Source organism: Montipora capricornis, chromosome 2 (assembly GCF_036669925.1).
Source record: "Montipora capricornis isolate CH-2021 chromosome 2, ASM3666992v2, whole genome shotgun sequence".
In the NCBI taxonomy this organism is placed as follows: Eukaryota; Metazoa; Cnidaria; class Anthozoa; order Scleractinia; family Acroporidae; genus Montipora; species Montipora capricornis.
In genome coordinates, this window is record NC_090884.1 from 41,425,650 (window position 1) to 41,443,149 (window position 17,500).

Below are 17,500 nucleotides of genomic sequence, written 5' to 3' on the forward strand. Positions count from 1 at the left end.
TCTGCTGGCAAACATTTAACTACAAGCCCAGAGGTCAGTTCCAGTTCCCATACTAAAGAAAATGGACACACTTCAGGTTTGTGCTTCACATATGACAAAGGTTTATGTAAAGGCAGTGATAGTGTCCTGTAGCAAAGGAAAGTAAAGTGATAAGAAATAGAGGTGCATCAGGTCAGGCAAAATACAGCCCCTAGCAAACATAACTTGAACCTGTTCCTTAGTTGTACCTAATTAAAGTTCTTAGTTCTGCCAAAAGCAGCCAACCACCAAGGGAATAAACTCACTAAAAGAACTAAATGTGAGTGTACCCCTGAATAACTCAGCAAGGAAAAAAAATGTGCTAATCACAGCTGTTGAGCAGATCTTTATAGCTTATTAAGTGACACCAGAAACCCATAAGGGTTGAAACGTGTAACGCGCGTTCACAGCTTCCGAATATTCAGTGCGAACTGATTGGTTGAATGTTTCAGTGCTAAGTACCATATTTGGAAACCCCTCGCTCTTGTTGTTCCAAATATGGTACTTAGCAAATTGAATATTCAGAAGCTTGTTTCCCAGCACACAAGGGGCCGTTACACGTTTCAACCCTTATGGGTTTCTGGTGACACCTAACCAGTTAACTTTATTGCCTGCAGAAGACTTTCAGTATGCAGCCAAAACATCATAACCTACATCAGAAGTGTCCACATCGTCAGACAATTATTATTATTATTATTATTATTATTATTATTATTATTATTATTATTAGAGTATGTGAGTCTAAGCTGTGTTATTTGTTGTTTGTGTCATTATAAGCAAGGTTATTTAGATGCCATGCAGTTTTTGGCCAGGTAAACGAGCTTACAATAGGTGTGCACTCATTTACCTATAGAATGGCCAACTGTGTCCACAATTAAATTTCAAGTTAGGTGCTATGTTTTGTCCAGTAAACGTGCTCTAAACCCTAAAAGTCAATGTCATAAAGCAGATCTTTGTTTGTAATTTCTATTTTGACAGAGGTCCCTGACAGTAGTGTGGGAGTCCATAACACAGTGCACATCGTTTGGATCCCTAACCCACATGTTTATTACTATCCTGGGGAATGTTGAAACTACCGCCTTTTGTGGGAAAATGAAAATGAAAACAAAGGCATATCTTGTACTTGTCATATAGTGGAGTTACCCACAGCTGGCCTCTAAAATACAAGATGTTTATTTTCACTTTTAGATGTTCCCCAACACTCCCTGGAAAGCAGTTCACAGAACTACAAGAGAAAAGACTCAAGTAATAGCATTTCTTCCGTCAAAGAGCCTGATATCCCAGATGCAAAGCATAAGGAGAACCCTGTACTGTCAAAGGATAAGGTAAACCTTCTTGCACCTGTTTGCATTTTATAACCATTTAGGCTCAAGCCAAAAACACACCGTCCCACGAAACTGAAGAAATCAACTCAACAATATTATTATCACGTACATGATACTTATGGGTCACCAATAATTATTATTTGTGTTTGAGGTAACCATTCCTATTAAGGCACTATTTCAGGAAGTGGTATAGTTTCTTAAATACCAGTAAGATCGAGCATAACTTCACTTGTATTTATTAAGTTATCTGTTTTTAAGAATGAAGAGAGATCTTTGGCCAAGAGACCCGCTCCAATCAGGTAATTACAGGCAAAATCTTCTTTCTACTTCAAGGACCTTTAATCTTTAATTCTTTGTTTTTGTTATTGCACCTTTCTTTAACATGCAAACTTGAGGCATAATGGCTTAACAGGTCATGATAAGCTTTTTCATTGACATATTTCCATGTCTCAATTTCTATTATTGATACTGTCTGCCAGCTGCCACTGAAACATGTTAAATTGCAGTAAAAAAGCTGTTGGAAGGTCAAGGAAAAAGTGATGTCATTATTATGCTCACTGGTTAGAAAAATGCAGGGTGTGTGTAAATTGTGTCTGTTTCCAATATATATTTTCTTATTTTGAATGTATAGATCTGGTGACAGCTGTAGCGATGCTGCAAAACCAATCCCTTTCAGCCAAGTCAGGGTGTAAGTATATGACAGCATAATATCGTATAAGACTTAGTGTACTTGTTGATCACCTTATATCTCATGCGATGAAATAGTGAAATTTCCGGGTATGTTCTTAAACTATACATTTTGATTGTGTGTGACTTGAGTGAAAAATGATGATGATGATGATGATTATTATTACTATCATTATCATCACAAATGTCACTCAAGATGAAGATCTAATAATAGTAGCCTTGTTTGCTCCATAGTTTATTATTATCATATCTTTTTCAAAGTGAATAATTTCAAGTTTAATAATCTCTTGAGTTGCTTGATTATGTTTCCAATCATGTTACTGTAGGCCCATTAGGCCGGAGCTCATCCCGGTTTCTGCAACATGAAGCGACTAGGAGTATTTCTGGATGGGATGCTAGTCCATCGCAGGGTTTAACCCCCAGCATTAAATTTACTGGTACCCATTTATACACCTGGGTGGAGAGAGGCACCGTGAGAGCAACATGTCTTGCCCAAGGACAGTCAACACGATGTTCCCGGCCAGGGCCTGAACCCAGACCACTCGGTCCGGCATTGAGGGCACAAACCATGAGGCCACCACGCCTCCCAAGTTCCAGTAGGCTAATTCTTAATCACTGTTTGAATGGAAGTTCATCACTCAGACGGCATATTTTTTTTTTATGCAGGCAGATGACAAGATCTCAAATAGAATTTTTTAGAATGCTTGATGAAAAGATTGAAAAGGTAAGTAACTAATCACAGCATGGGTGTACTGAACTTTGTTTGAACTGATCTTAAGACTGGATCAAAGCCTTTCTCACCGACCGCACCCAAGTGGTATCAATCAATGGAACACTCTCTAATCCTAGACCTGTTGTCTCTGGTGTGCCCCAGGGGTCAGTCCTGGGCCCAGTACTATTTCTACTCTATATCAACGACATCACAGATAACATTAGCTCCCATATGCGCCTTGCTGCAGACGAGAGTGTCATCTATAGAGAAATCAATTCACAAAAAGGTCATAATTTATGCACATGGGCAGACCTTTGGCAACTGAGCTTTAATATCACGAAGTGCCATCACTTAGGAATAACTAGCAAAACTGTTCCTTTCTGCCACGATTATTTAATGAATGGCCCGGGCCATCTCCAGAGTAACCTGTACCAAATATTTGGGTGATGTAGCAGCTGATCCAAAGATTACTCGCCATTGGTTCGCAACCCTGACCCCAAACAATAACTAAAACAGTAGAAAGAATGACATATTATTGTTTCTTGCAAGGGTTGCGAACCAATGGCGAGTAATCTTCACTTCAAACCAGAAACTCAATTGGAGTCAACATTGTGACCTCCTTTGTAGCAAAGCCAATGGAACACAGGGCCTTCTAAGAAGAGTCCTGGGTGACTGCACTATAGATATGAGATCGAAGGCCTATATTACTCTTGTCCACCCGCAGTTAGAATGTGCCAGTTCTGCATGGAACCCTTAAACTAAACGTAATATTAACAAGATCCGGATTGAATTAGTCCAACATAGGGCAGCTAGACTGATTTGTCTTTCACGACTATTCTAGATTAATACCGCCAGCAACGAAGGCTAAGGAACTTACTTAAATAGTTACAGCGGTATACTGATCGATCTATGATACTGATCTATGAGTCCATGTGAATAACTACTGACCGTAGCCAAAGTTATGAAACTTTATAACCCTGGTTAACCTAATATGTCCTAGTTACTGCCGGAGATCCTAGTTACTGCAAGAGAAAACCGCTCTGTGTTGATCCACTTTAATTCTTTATCCATGTTTTTTCAGGGCCCTGACTACATATCTGAAACTGACAGCTGACCCAGCAGAATTTAACAAGACTTTATAAAAAGCAGTTTCTTTTAGAGCATTTGGAGTCCAAAAGCCCAGCTCCCATCACAACTTCCCAAGCCAGTATGTGGGGCAGTGATTCTTGTAGGTTAGGGGAAGAGTGCACATAACATGGGTCAGATATTCTAGATCATGTTGTGATGGAGTTTTCCATAATCTCCAGAGCCTCTGTGTGAGTGGAAATGCATTAAAATAGTGCATTTCAGGGTAAAGTATTGGAAAGATTTGTTAGAGTAGGGGCTTAAGGTTCTCACTTTCATCACTTTGCTGCTCACAAAGCATGGTTCAGAGCTTTGTCCTTACTACAATACGCTTTGCAGCATTAGTAGCGTACTAAACAAGAGAGACTGTTTTTTAATTCTAAGGTCTTGATTACCAATCAAGTACCGTTGAGAGGCCTTCAAAGGCCTACTATTCGGAATAGATGAGTGCATATTCTAAGAGGTCACTGAATCACTGACATGACTAAGCTATGCAGATGTTTTTATGGCATAGAGCCTTCAAATAGGCAAATTGAATTCGTTGGACAATGTGGACCATGAGAGTTTGGTGATGTTGTTTGAAATCGTGTTCCTAACCCATTGTTTAAAGGAGACTTATCGTAATCAAGACAAAGAAATGGCAATCACTTTTTTGTTGAAAAACGAATTGTTAACTCTCTCCACTGGTCCCTGTGAGCACTTCTGCCTGACAGAGGCCGCCAATATGGTGGGTAGCTGAAATGTAGCTTTCATTATTAGTGACACTAAAACCGAACAATGCCTAACGAAACTACTCGATGAAACATTTATAAATAATTACAAATTTACCGAAGCAATCTGGAGAACAAAGGCCATTAGTGAAGCAGACCATCGGAGAAGAGAGCAATAGATGCCCTTTTGGTTTTAAGCCAATATTTTATAGGCCAATGTGGATAAAAAATGAAAGGGGAAACTGAGTGTTCACTTTTTTTGGAAAATTGTGAACATCAAACGTGGTAGTACGCTTGTTGTCTAGAAGCGTGTTTCATCTTTTTAGAGAAATAGAAAAGAAAAAGTGGTAGAGAAGGCTGAAGGTGACCGCCTTGAAAATTCTTTTGTCACTGTTTATTTGAGGTATTAAAGGGAATATGTTGTAAAACGATTTTTCAAGTGCACCATGTTCAAACCTCCAGCAAGAGAAGGTTCTAAACTGAAACCTCTTTTACATACGCACAAAGATGGCACGGCACTCCAAAATCTTGGCACGGTACAATATTTGGAGTGCAGAGAACACCTCCAGAGATGTGCGCGGCACCCCTATAATTTCTGGCACGGGTGTCTAATATGCCTTCTGTTTGTTCTGTTTACACATAGGCACGCACCCCGCGAGCAGAGCCTCCATTTGTCTTTTTCTTTACTGAGAAGGAGAAAAGGAGGCTCTGCCCGAATCGGGTCAACTCTTTGAAGCTGCCGCAGCCAGAATTTCTGGACTAGTCAATCTTGTTTTCTTTCGTCAAACCCGTTTTTCTGGTGCAAGCATCCGTTTAGTGATAAAACCGATGGTTATAATTGAGCCAGCTGTACCGTGAAAAACCAAGATGACGGGGAGAACTGGCATATGAGGCTAGGGTTCGAGACTGTATCCTGGCAACATGCAGCGCATACTCGATAAAGATCTTACTCGATTCGTGCAGAGTCTTTCTCGAGAACACCAAAATCGAGCAAGCAAAAGAAAGACACTGCTAGCAGGGTGATAGGCACGGTACCGAGATTTCGGAGTGCCATGCCAGACTTTTGTGCTAGTGTAAAGCGGGCTTTTGTAATTACTGGATCACGGTATCGACTTTTGTAGTAAGACCATATCATAGAAAGTACACCCAATCAAAAAGAAGGAGCGGTACAGTCTTTTTGATTGACCAATTTTTTAGGGTCATTTAAGAACGTGTTGATTTTGACGCTTTCTTAAGTTAAAGATAAATGTAAAACTGTAAAATAAAAGCACAAGGATAAAAGGAAGGTAACAAATAAGCAGGAACATTTTGAGAAAGTTAAAGTTTCGAATCGCAAAAAAAAAAAAACAATTATACAGTGCAACGCGCCTTACCGTGGCCACCCAACAAACTTTCACATTTGACAATTGCGTGTAAATACGTCAACTCAACAACCCGTGCAACGGTGTTCAACTTACAACTGTGCGAACTGTGGAAGGAGGCATGACTGTCAATCAAATTCACACATCCTGATTGGCGGACAATTTGTAAAAAAAAATTGTTAGGTGGCCACGGTAAGGCGCGTCGCACTGTAAGAACGTTTAGCTTCAGCTAAGAAGTAATACTTTCGTATTGAGAGTGTATGCCTTGAAATATCCCAAGATAGGACGCAACTCTTTACAACCTCTAATTTGATTGGATCCCTTGTGAAATATCCCGTATCTTACTTGAAAAGACAAGCGAAGCGGGCATTGTCAGTTGTATATCCACTAAAATGGCCGGATTTATACCAGAGACGGATCATCCTGGGCAGAGAACGGTGGTTCGTCCGATAATCCGAAATATGGGCAGACAGACGAACTAAGACACTAGCTCGTCTTCGTAGTCGAACTTCCGTGGATAATTCGTCTGGACGGATCATCCTTCTGTTTGCCCGTATTGATACACAGACGAATCAGAATCATCAGACGAAATTAATTTGCCTAAGCTCGTCCCAGACGGATGATCTATCTCTAGCATTTATACTAGATAGATGAAGAATGATCTGACTGGGCGGATAACCCGTCTCTAGAATAAATTGAGCCAATGAGAGAACTGTTAGGACCTGATTTCTATGAGTGTGTCTAACTAACGGCAACAACAATGTCAACATAATTAGTCCTTGTCTGCTTTTCCATGTCGTTCACGTGGTGGTGTTGGGAGAACTATCCTTTGACAAGACTAGAGAAGAACAGTCTTCAATGTAAAGATAGAAAAGGAAAGATTTACCGTTAATTGCTCTCGTTGTCGTTACTAGTAAGACAACGCTGGTCACTTCGTAATGTAATAAATTGCGGAGATGTACAAAGAAATGTACTACTAGAAGACTTACCAAACGAAAGAAATATATATTTGAAGGGCAATCACTTCTATCTATCGTGGAAGACTTACCGCTAATGGAGCACGATTCAGTGTTCCGCCCGAGTTTAAACCCAATATTTCGTGACGTTGTCGTTGCTGTCCGTTAACCTCGCTAGGATTATGTTGATAACGAAGGTACCAGCTAAATCTTTGATATCTAGTTTATCAGTATTACTGGACACCATCAAAATAAATCAACCTTATAAATGCCCAGGTAGAAGGATAAAACAAAAAAATACAAGAAGCAAGTGGGTGACCTAGTGTGTATAGAAAAAAAAACGGCCATCCAATCATGGAGTGGGGTTAGTTTTTGAAGTAATTGTAGCGTAGCGTTATTGGATATTTTAATTAAGCACGGGAATCTAGAAGTGTTAATTGAGCTGAGAAAAGTAAGGGCGCTTTCCTTTTGTTAGAACTGACCGACCAGACCTGTCAGTTGCAAAGAAAATGCAACAATTTATAGGAACACTTACATATAATAATACCTTGAATACTTTTGGAGGAGTATGATATCTTCCTCGAAGTGTGTTAATTTGAAGGAGTTGTATAGTTAGTCTTTCCAAATGCCTTAGTCTGGCTGGTCAGTTCTGTCAAATACGTCCTCAGTTGGCAATCGTAGGGGGTTGGAAACTGACTGACGAAGGGCAAATCAGCTCTATTATCTCCCAACGATAGTCAATTTCGTCCAATTTACAATTATCAACTGAGTTAACACATCGCGCCATAATTTGATTTTGGCATGGCTGTATTTAATACCATATTTAAAGGTTAAAGTAAGATTTGGAACTTGGATCATTTGTCTCGCTTTTTCGCGAGTCGACTTCATGAAACCGGGTTTTCAATTTATAACCCAGTTCGATTTACCCCACTCCACCATGCAAATTTGAGGAGTAAAGCATGGAACAAATCGTGTAAATTGGAAAGCTCTGCTTTCAGAAAATTTAATGTATAAGAAAGTGTAAACAAATATTAAATAATTATATTTCTGATCACGAGTTCGAGTCCCATTAAAGCCTGGACTTTTTTCAGGCTTTGTTACTGCGGAAGTAACCCCTTTCGATTGAGATTTAAATCACTTCAATTCAGATGTGACATTTCCTGTATTCGCGATCATAACAATTGCATTTGTTAATAGATTAGAGTTAAATATGGACAAAAAGATTTTATATAATAAAAATAATAAGTCGGGAACCAACTTTGATGAAATGTTTACTTCGGCGTGTTCTTACTAATTTGTTGTGTCGTCTTATGTATTCCGCAGTGAGTTAGTTTAAATCACAGGGTTTCACAGCAACTTGATGCCGAGACCGGCGTTCGGTCCAAGTTGGAACTCATTAATGAGGTTGAACCAGAAACCCATAAGGGTTTCCCTTATGGGTTTCTGGTTGAACTGAATGCGAATAACAGCAAAAGCGAAGGGGCACCAAAAATGCCCCATCCACTTAAGAACCAAAAAGCATCCACACCGCCCTTAAATTTGTATTTACAAATACCCTTCGGATGAGTGTCGGTGGGTTTTGCGATTAGAGAGGTCCAAAAAAATGTCTACACATTCAGCCTTCTTCCCCTTCATCACGCATAACGCCTTTGGATCGGCGAGAATCCCACGCTTCCTGTTACACTCCATCGCCTAATTAGTTCCTTAGAATATTAAGGAGAATTTGAATGCACACGTCTCCATGGTCCCTCGCGCTTCAGGCTCACAAAGGGCCAGTGCAGGAGAGAGTCAGCCCAATGTTAGAAAAGCTAATGCGATGGAATTGCGCACAAGACCGAGAGAAGCAACGCTTGAAAAGGCATTGAGGGAGAATTTGATTGAAGCATACTTCTCAGTTTTTCAGGCTTCCTATTATTCCATGTAAGATAGGTCACTGCAACTAACGTACACTGTAGTAATCCGGGGTCTCTCGCAGAATCATATTCAGAGGCTTCAATTGCTGCAGAACTGGTATCTAGCAAGTAAGCTTATTTCAAGTTGATGACGATCCAGTAGTAGAGGCAGTGATAGTGGCAGTCGCCGTGGTAGTGGTAGTGGCAGAGGCAGTGGTAGTGGTAGTGGTAGTGCCAGAGGAAGTGGTAGTGGCAGTTGCGGTGCCAGAGGCAATGACGGAGGTAGTGGCAGTGGTAGTTGAAGAAGTGCTTTGGACAGTTTTCTCTTGCTGAATGTGGTTTGCTCGAATACATCAAATGGTCCTTTCACGAAAAAGTTCTTTGTGGTAGAGAAATTGACTAAGAACGCCCTCTTCTTCAAACCACGGGGAAAAACCAGAAATTAAGACCAAGTAAAATAATGGACTCAACAGAAAGCATTTCATTAAATTACAATACATTGTTCATTTAATCGCTACGTGAATAAAACGTTTTAGTTAACCGTGACATTCTCTAATTTTCTAAGGAAAGCCGGTTGGGTGGATTACAAAATGTCAGGTCCTCAATGACTTATTTCCGCCGTTTCACCTAAGATCTAATATCCAGGCCGAGAATAATACCATAGCGCCGCTGAACTATTTCTACTAACTATAGTTTGACCATTCGCTTGTTGTATCGTGTATGTGTACAAATAAATTGAAACATCTTTATCGTTATCTTCAAATAAACTTCAGTTTATCAAAGCTCATCATGCGATGCCGTATGTAGGCTCCATTGAGTACATTGGCTGTCTTGTGGGTGACACCACTTTCCCGTGAGGTTCAGAAACACATCGATCATGAGTAGCAGGCGTCCAATCAAACTTTTCCTCTTCGTTCCACGCGTCCATATGCACTGGCGACACAACAGCCAGCGGCGGCAGCTTCGCGGGCGCATGAGTCACTGGCGGTGAATAGTACTCACTGGTTTCCTGATTTCGCGCCTTTATTTGCGCCACGCGTTCTTTTGCCGCCGCATATCGCTGACCAGCTTCGCGAGACAAATGCGCATCGAGCTCAGCACGAGCCATAGCTGTTTCCGCCTGCCGTATAAGTTGTCTGTGCTCCATGTATCGGCGTACCAAGGCTTGTTGATCTTGGGACAGTTCTCTTTCTCTTCGCACAAGGTCCTCGATCTCGTGAGCGCGCTCGTCTTTCTGTGAGACTCGATCATGGCGCTGTAGTGCGTTTGAGATGGACGTGTGCTGACAGTTGAAGTCTGTTACAAAAGCTAAGTCAGAGCGCCGGGATCTGATCTGTTCTGCTGTCACAGCTCTGGCTGTCGACAGGCGTTCATGTTCAATTTCTTTCTTAGCTTGTCGCTCTTTAAAAACCTCAGCAGTTCTTGTACCATCGCGCACTCTTCTCCTAAGAGAGGCTTCTTTATACTCCTGTTTGAATGCCTTGATTCGTTCTTTAGCTTGCTCTCTGTTTTCTCTTAGTTGCGCAACAGCAGTAGCCTTGGATGACAGAGCAACAGCGCGTTCTCTTTCCCTGTATGCATGCTGAACAGCCTGAAGACACGCTAATCCCATAGTCCCGTGTGTGCGAATGAATAACTTCTGATCTGCGGTAATAGTTTGACGTTTCACTGCAACTTTCCTCGGTTCCTCTGCTGCTTTCCTTTCTATCTCTCTAGCGGCTAACCGCACTTCTTTTCCTGCATCTTGTTTGGAAATCAGCATTTCACGTAATGGATCCACCTTTTGCATCGGAGGACAAAATCCTGATAACCGAAATCGGATCTTATTCGGCTCCCGCTCTGTTTCGCATCCTTCACAGTCGTTTCGCTGGTGTGTCTCCATAACCGGACCAAAAAATACTTTAACGGTGGTGTACTTTCCAATGCGGTCTCTTCCCTTACTACGTCTCTTTTTCCTCTCTTCCGTTCTCTTCTCTTCTTTTATCAATTCCTCGGTCTTGACCCTAAAGTTGTCTCGCGTTGCCAGTTTAATACGGAGAGATTCGCGACTTTCAATCCCGCTTTTTACGGATTTGATCCCAACTAGTCCCATTTTCCTATGAATAGTCACAGCCTCCTCCTGCGCTCTAATGATGTCAGATGTACTCATTTCCAGCTTCTTTAGGTTCAAGCTGATCCTAGTAGTAATTCGAACAGGAAAGCCTTGAGCATTCTCTATGAGCTCCAGATCTTCCACGGGGGATGTTGTGAGCCGACTTTCCCTACCATGGTCTTCTTCGCTTATGCGACCAACTGTCTGAACAGTAATAGAAACGGTTCGGCTCGGGGGTCTTCTCGCTATTTTTCCAAAGCTGGTTGAATAGGTGGGTTTTGCACCATGCAAATAAGTCTCGTAATCAAAACGAGTTAGGGCTGATGAGGATCGGCTGTGGGCCGGTGACGTTGGAGGCGGCAGGGTACCCCCCTCGGTGTACCCTTTGTAGTGACGGTAGTAGCGCTGGATAGAAACTGCAGCCCTATAAAATAATTTTAAAAAGATCCAGTCTCAATAATAACATCATTTAGTTTTGTTCCATTCGAGTATCATGAAGATATCTGTTTTAAACTGACCCTTCCTTCAAAAACTTTTATCCTAAACAAGCCAAATTTCAGCATCAAAAACACAATGGGTGCAAAGTACAGGTTGCAAGTTCAGGGCTGCAGGTCATTGCTTAACCATACATGTCACTAAAAGAACCCAAACTTGTACAAGAATGCTAACCTTAAACTTAAACATTATAAGCATATTATAAGGGCTAAAGCATATAGTAAACATTTAACACTAAAGACTGCAATGCCGTGTAACGATCTATGCATTACACTGGATCAACACAGACAGTGATAAGCATAAACACACCACTGTTAGGACAAATCAAACAACGTTCACAAAGGCATTCTCTTCAAAATGGAACTACAGTCGGTCAAACCTAGCATGAGCAGCTCTCAAACTAGAAAGCTGACGCAGCAGTGTAAAAGCATAGTGTTTTAGGTGTTTAGGCCTAATGTTAGCATTAGTAAAGGTTTGGGTTCTTTCAGCTATGGTGAAAGAATGACCTGCAACCTGCAGTTTACACCCTCCCTGTTACTGTTTATTTTGTAGGCGCCTCATTAGCAGTTCTTTCATGGTAATTTGCTCACTCAGATTGTATTAATTGTTTTTCCGATTCAAAGGCGTTAGCCTCTGAGGGGCGTATTTAGCCCTCATTATGCATGTTTCGATATACCGGTATTTAACAATTATTCCTCGAGCCCGAATGGGCTCTGAGTCAATAGCCCATGAGGCCGAAGGCCGAATGGGCTATTGACTCGGAGGCCATGAGGGTGAGAGGAATAATTGTTTTAGTAAAATCCAACTAGTTGGTCAAAAAAATATCGAAACAAAACATCTTTCGCTGGTTAAAGCTGGACTTTAATTGTTGTTTTGGTTTTCAAAGCCGGCGCTTTTCGCTACTAGTTGGCTATAACAAATAGCCTACGCAGCATTGATAATAGACCACTAGTTGGATTTTACTAAATAAATATAGCACATGCGGTTTTCTTTTTTTTGGCTTTCCTACGTCTTGTGGTAAAGAGCTCGAATTTACCGTTTAGTTATTTAAGTTTCAAGTTTTCCTGGGCCGTCTAGTTGTGTTGGGCCGTTAAGCTTACTCCACGTCTCGGAGAAATCACCGATAAGGTTTATAATTATCGGTTTCAAGTTTGTAGGTATTTCTGTTTTATCAATCATGTCATTAACTCGCTCATTAACCCTTTTATTTTAACTTTCCTGTCTTAGAACCAGCGCTTTGGAAAGGATTGTTACTAGGCTGCGTATCATCGGTGTTTTTTAGGAGAAACTAATAAAGTGTCGGTGACTTTCGCTGTTCCGGTTTTCTTGCTTCTATACTCCCTCAAAAACATGTATAGGGTACATTAACTGGTTGCAATTTTGCTTCCAACAGGCCACATGGGTTGCAATATAAAGAGTTGCAGAGTTGCATAAAGATCACAGTTGCATTAAATGATGGCAGTCGTTTGTCCCATGAGATGACATCACAAGCTGTTTTGCATTCCCGTTTGATACAACATTATTTTTAACATCATGTGTGGGACAGACCCATGCATGCCTCACTCTAGCTTGGATGAGTCAAACGACTTCTGGTTTCGTTAGACCAGAAAATTGGAATTTTGAAGTGGAAGCAGCAGAATATTTAAGCAATGGGTGTATAAATTTATCTTGGCAATAACAAATATTTTAGGTTAGGGGCACTTTAAGACAAAACTCAACGAACTGGCAGTAATACAATAATTATAGTAATAGTCTGTGCAAGCACCAGACCTTTGACTTATGTGCTTGTGAACGCAATACAACAACTGGGCTTTAAGTCTACATAATTACATTAAGTACCTTACCAAAGTCTCATATCTTGAATAAATTTAAATCTTGCCCTTGTCAAATATCCTCTGATGCAGCGCTGAATGACCAGAACTGGACAATACTTTGCCTGAACTCCATTCACCTTAGCAACAAGTCTGTTGACTTCCTTTATGGCTTCTTCGTAAGTATTTTCCTAAAAGATAACATATTATTATTCATGTCAGAATTTAGCAACTGTTTGTTTCCTTCACCTTCCCCTACCCACACCTATATTACCTTTTTTTGGAATAAAGTACAAGCACCAATCATTATTGAAACAAAAAAAGGTTGCACACTTCCAGTATCCAAGCTTTTAAGTTGTTCTCAGATGAACCTGCTCTTAAAAACTACAAATCAAGGTAATAGTTTATCAGGCATGTGTCTTGGCAGTTAGTGTCCAAACACTTTGACCTGAATAATGCATGTTCAAGAGCAACTTCTGTCATCATATCTCTTCATTAATCACTGAGGTGTATGGATGGCTACGACTTTTACTGCCAGACTAACAGTCTTGCAATGGACTTGCATCCCAGTCAGAGGATTAACAATAATTATACTCTGATTCAATACATCCAACAGGGACCAAGTTCTAGGAAGGTGGTTGTGGTCCATTGGTAAGAGCATTACATTTGCATAAGCATGGTTCAAATACACCAGCCTTTGACCACTTGGCAGAATTTGTCTGCAAGGGGTTTGAATTCAACTCTTTGCTTTGTGAATAGCCCATGAAATGCCTCCTGTCAGTTTAGGTCTGTAGAGTCTTTTTATAAACCATGTTACATTTCATTATTTTTGCCAAATGATTACTTTCTGGTTATTAAAGACAAAGTGGAAATACACCTTGATCGCTAAATGTACCAGTCCTTCACCTTAAACAGACCATTTTTATTCTTATGTTAACAGGACTTCTCATTTGGGTCAATTGGTCCTGTTGTAACTTGATGATGACGTTCACGATCCTGTCTTTGCTAGGATTGACACACAAAGATTCCACTCTGTGTAACGCCGACGATTCTTCTCACCAATGGGAACTGGCCTAGGGTCATTCGAGGGTTAACAACAACCAGGCCCACTCAAAATCTGTGTCCCCTTTGAACTTTTGCCTCCTACAGTAACACTTCTAGATTTTACTCTGTCTAATGTCAGATGATTTTGGGGGCTAGTTCAGGGAACTTGAAAGGCTTAGGTGTCAATAATCAATTTATTATAGAAACACTGGTTGGACACACAACTTCATATTAACTCCACAAAAATCAATATTGGTGCCTGCAGGGAAGATGGAAAATCAGAGTACAAGGAAAGAAGCACATCAGACATACCGGAAGTAATGTGCCCGCAGGAAAAAAAAAACTCTGGGAACCACATTGGTTGAGGTGACAAGCACAAATCTGGCTCTCATCAATGGAAGCTTGTTAACAAAGCTTTTGCATAGATCATTCTACAGTCAAAACCAAGAAGCATCCAAACGTGTAAGATGCTTAACCCATTGGCTCAGACCTGAACTGCCCCCTACTGACGAGTTAAATTGTCTGGTGTCAGACAGAATAAAATCTATTAAATCTCTTATCCTATCAGATTTAATGAAGGGGTGTCTTGAAAACAAAGGTCACCCCTAAGACCCTGAGACTCGAAAACGAAGAAAGTAACCCAAAACCCTCAATTTGGCTAACCCTATAGGCCTAAAAACAACTTTAGGCCCAGTTAGGCCTAGGGTTATCCAAGTTGAGGGTTTTGGGTTACTTTCTTTGTTTTCAAGTCTTAGGGGTCTTAGGCATCTTTGTTTTCACGACACCTGATAACGAGGAAGGTTGGAGTCGCTCTATCTAAAAATACCAGCACTTGCCTTTGTGAGAAAACAAGATGATTTGATGTAAAAACATGGCTGCAATGGTGCAAAGCGGCCTCCAAAAGATGAATCCTCAATGATCTCCTCATCAGAAATGACATAGTTGTCAAGACTTTTTAATGACCACAGACTGTTGACTACATGATGTCTGTAATTTGGTCTCAGACTGAGTGGAGTATCATACAGAGTCAAGATAGCAATGCTAGGAGACGCTGCCATGTAATGTACATTGTCAAGTTTAGAAATGCTGTTGTCATGAAGGAACACAACCTTGAGTTCAGTGAGTGATGCCCAAAACTTGTGACCAGGAAGTTTTACAATCTAAATAAAGTAAAAATAATGTAATTACATATTGATTTATAATTTTTGAGAATTTGTGAAGGGCTGATAAGAGAGTGCATGGAGTTTTGATTTCCTGGATATCAGATAATGAAGGAGGGTGAAGTCTCAAAGCATAAAAAAAAAAAGGGACAGGGAAAACTGTGGAGACAGTGAGCAGGAGAGCTTCCATTACCAGCATCTTCCAAATTTGTCCAGTTTTCATTTCACAAGCTTATTTTTTCTGACTAACCAGGAGTCTTGATCTTGAAATGTTAAAACATCAGGGCCCGGTTGTTCGAAAGCTGATTAACTTAATCCAGGATTAGCGGGAACATTGGTTTCATGTTTTCAACTTTTTGATGAAAGTTTCTTTTGCTTATTTTTGTTTTTCAAGATTGAGTTCTTCTAATGTAAAGTTTTGCCGAATATAAGCATTGAACAGCATTTGGGAGTAGAGAAATAAACTCCATGGTTAATTGTTAATCGGCTTTTGAACAACTGGGTCCAGGTCGTTATTGCAGTCTAATTAAGGGCAAGAAACAAGCAAATTAAGCCTAATTAGGCCTAAAACCTAAAACGTTATTGCTTCTAATCTCAGTCATAATCTGAATCCTAATGTTAATCTCAATGAATTTGGAGCAATAATGTTTTTAATAGGCCTAATTAGGCCTACAATGATATTTAATCTCAAATCCAGCCTTTGTCGGTTAGTATTCAATGTATAGTGGTGTCATACATGGTGTTTTAGTATTTCGTTTCGCTGAATGTTATCCTCTAAGAAATTCAAACCATCTGCTCAGCCGAAACTGCTAGGTGACCTTTTTAAGGGGAAAATGTTGTGAAAAATATCCCTTTGGAAAATTTCTATTCCCTGTTTGTGAATCTTTTAGGTGATGTTTTAGTAAAGAAATCTATAGCTGTTTGGCAACATGGAACCAAAATTCTTAGAACAGTTTGACTCTCCTGAATGCATACATGTATTTCACCGAACATTTTTGTTAGGTGCCCCTGTCTAATGCATTTAACTAGCTGATACATATGACAATAAAAGAACTTTAATGGCAGTTCATTGTCGCTTATGTATTGCTAATGTTTCTTAAGCCAATCTGTTGCCTGTTTTGTTGGAGAAAACTGTGACTATTGGGTGTCAATGGTGTTTCTTTCACAAAATGACACTTGTTTTGCAATTCTAGTCAGCTAACAGTGGTTTGGAAACAAGATGTCCACACCCCTCTTGGACAGCCTCTATAAAAAAAGAAGGACTGGTCCTGATAACATCGGTTGACAAAAGTATCGCAATTTGATCCACTTTTGCCATGAACCTTTGAGAAGTTCCCACTAAAATGTTACTTTAGCCCTGATCCCACCTTACTCTTTGTTAAGTGTGTAAATAACAATAATAATAATAATTATTATTATTATTATTATTATTATCATACAAAGTCAAGGAAAGAAAAGACTCAAAATCTCGAAAAATGGAATGATCATTCTCTGAACGGCGGGTTTAAAGTGGTACTATGATCAAAAAATCATTTCCTTTTTTTCTTCTGATTTTGAAAGCGTGTTCGCTTAACACCTAACTGGCAAAATTTTGAGTTTGAGTTTTATCCAAAGGCTGTTTATTTTGAGTGTAAGTTTTGGATTTCATGGTCCGCCATTACTCACGTTCAAAACTGGCCGATTGGACCTCAGAGGGTTGGATCTAGAGAAAATGATGTCATTTACTCACTAGCTTAAAATTTCAGTGTGTAAACGCAATTTATTATATATGCAAAACACCGATTGAAAAGTCTGAAAGCCCGGAACTCCCGTGCTGCATATTAATTAGGCCGCATACACACGCATTGCATTCTTAAACTAGTGAGTGTTTGACGTCATTTTCTCCTCGACCCAGCTCTCTCAAGATTTTGAAGTTAGTAATGGCGGACCAATAAATAAGAAAATTCCAGCTAAAATAAACAGGTGTCTTTTTAAAATCAGAACTTAAAACTTGGGTGAGTTAGTGTTTAGTTAACATAGTTTTGAAATCCAAAGGAAAAACAAATTTTTTTTTTGGTCGTAGTACCACTTTAAGAACCTGATGCTCTGTACTGAGGTCAAGCAATAAACTTG

The 17,500-nt window shown here is 40.1% G+C and overlaps 2 protein-coding genes across 2 annotated transcripts in view; one reads left to right on the forward strand and one right to left on the reverse strand.

Moving 5' to 3' along the window:
* Window positions 1-5,871, forward strand: part of LOC138021993 (uncharacterized protein C1orf21-like) — a 15,518-nt gene extending 9,647 nt beyond the window's left edge. The window contains exons 3-8 of the mRNA XM_068869022.1: window positions 1-76; window positions 1,207-1,343; window positions 1,602-1,642; window positions 1,975-2,031; window positions 2,697-2,754; window positions 3,824-5,871. The exon at window positions 1-76 is cut by the window's left edge and continues 90 nt beyond it. Of these exons, the coding sequence (XP_068725123.1) occupies window positions 1-76; window positions 1,207-1,343; window positions 1,602-1,642; window positions 1,975-2,031; window positions 2,697-2,754; window positions 3,824-3,856 (402 nt within the window). The 3' untranslated portion in view covers window positions 3,857-5,871. The remainder of the gene's footprint in view (window positions 77-1,206; window positions 1,344-1,601; window positions 1,643-1,974; window positions 2,032-2,696; window positions 2,755-3,823) is intronic.
* Window positions 5,872-9,249: 3,378 nt separating this feature from the next.
* The window catches only part of LOC138021984 (uncharacterized), an 8,947-nt gene continuing 696 nt past the window's right edge, over window positions 9,250-17,500 (reverse strand). Inside the window, exons 2-4 of the mRNA XM_068869012.1 lie at window positions 15,065-15,388; window positions 13,218-13,375; window positions 9,250-11,302 (exon numbers count right to left, since the gene is read on the reverse strand). Of these exons, the coding sequence (XP_068725113.1) occupies window positions 9,574-11,302; window positions 13,218-13,375; window positions 15,065-15,388 (2,211 nt within the window). The 3' untranslated portion in view covers window positions 9,250-9,573. The remainder of the gene's footprint in view (window positions 11,303-13,217; window positions 13,376-15,064; window positions 15,389-17,500) is intronic.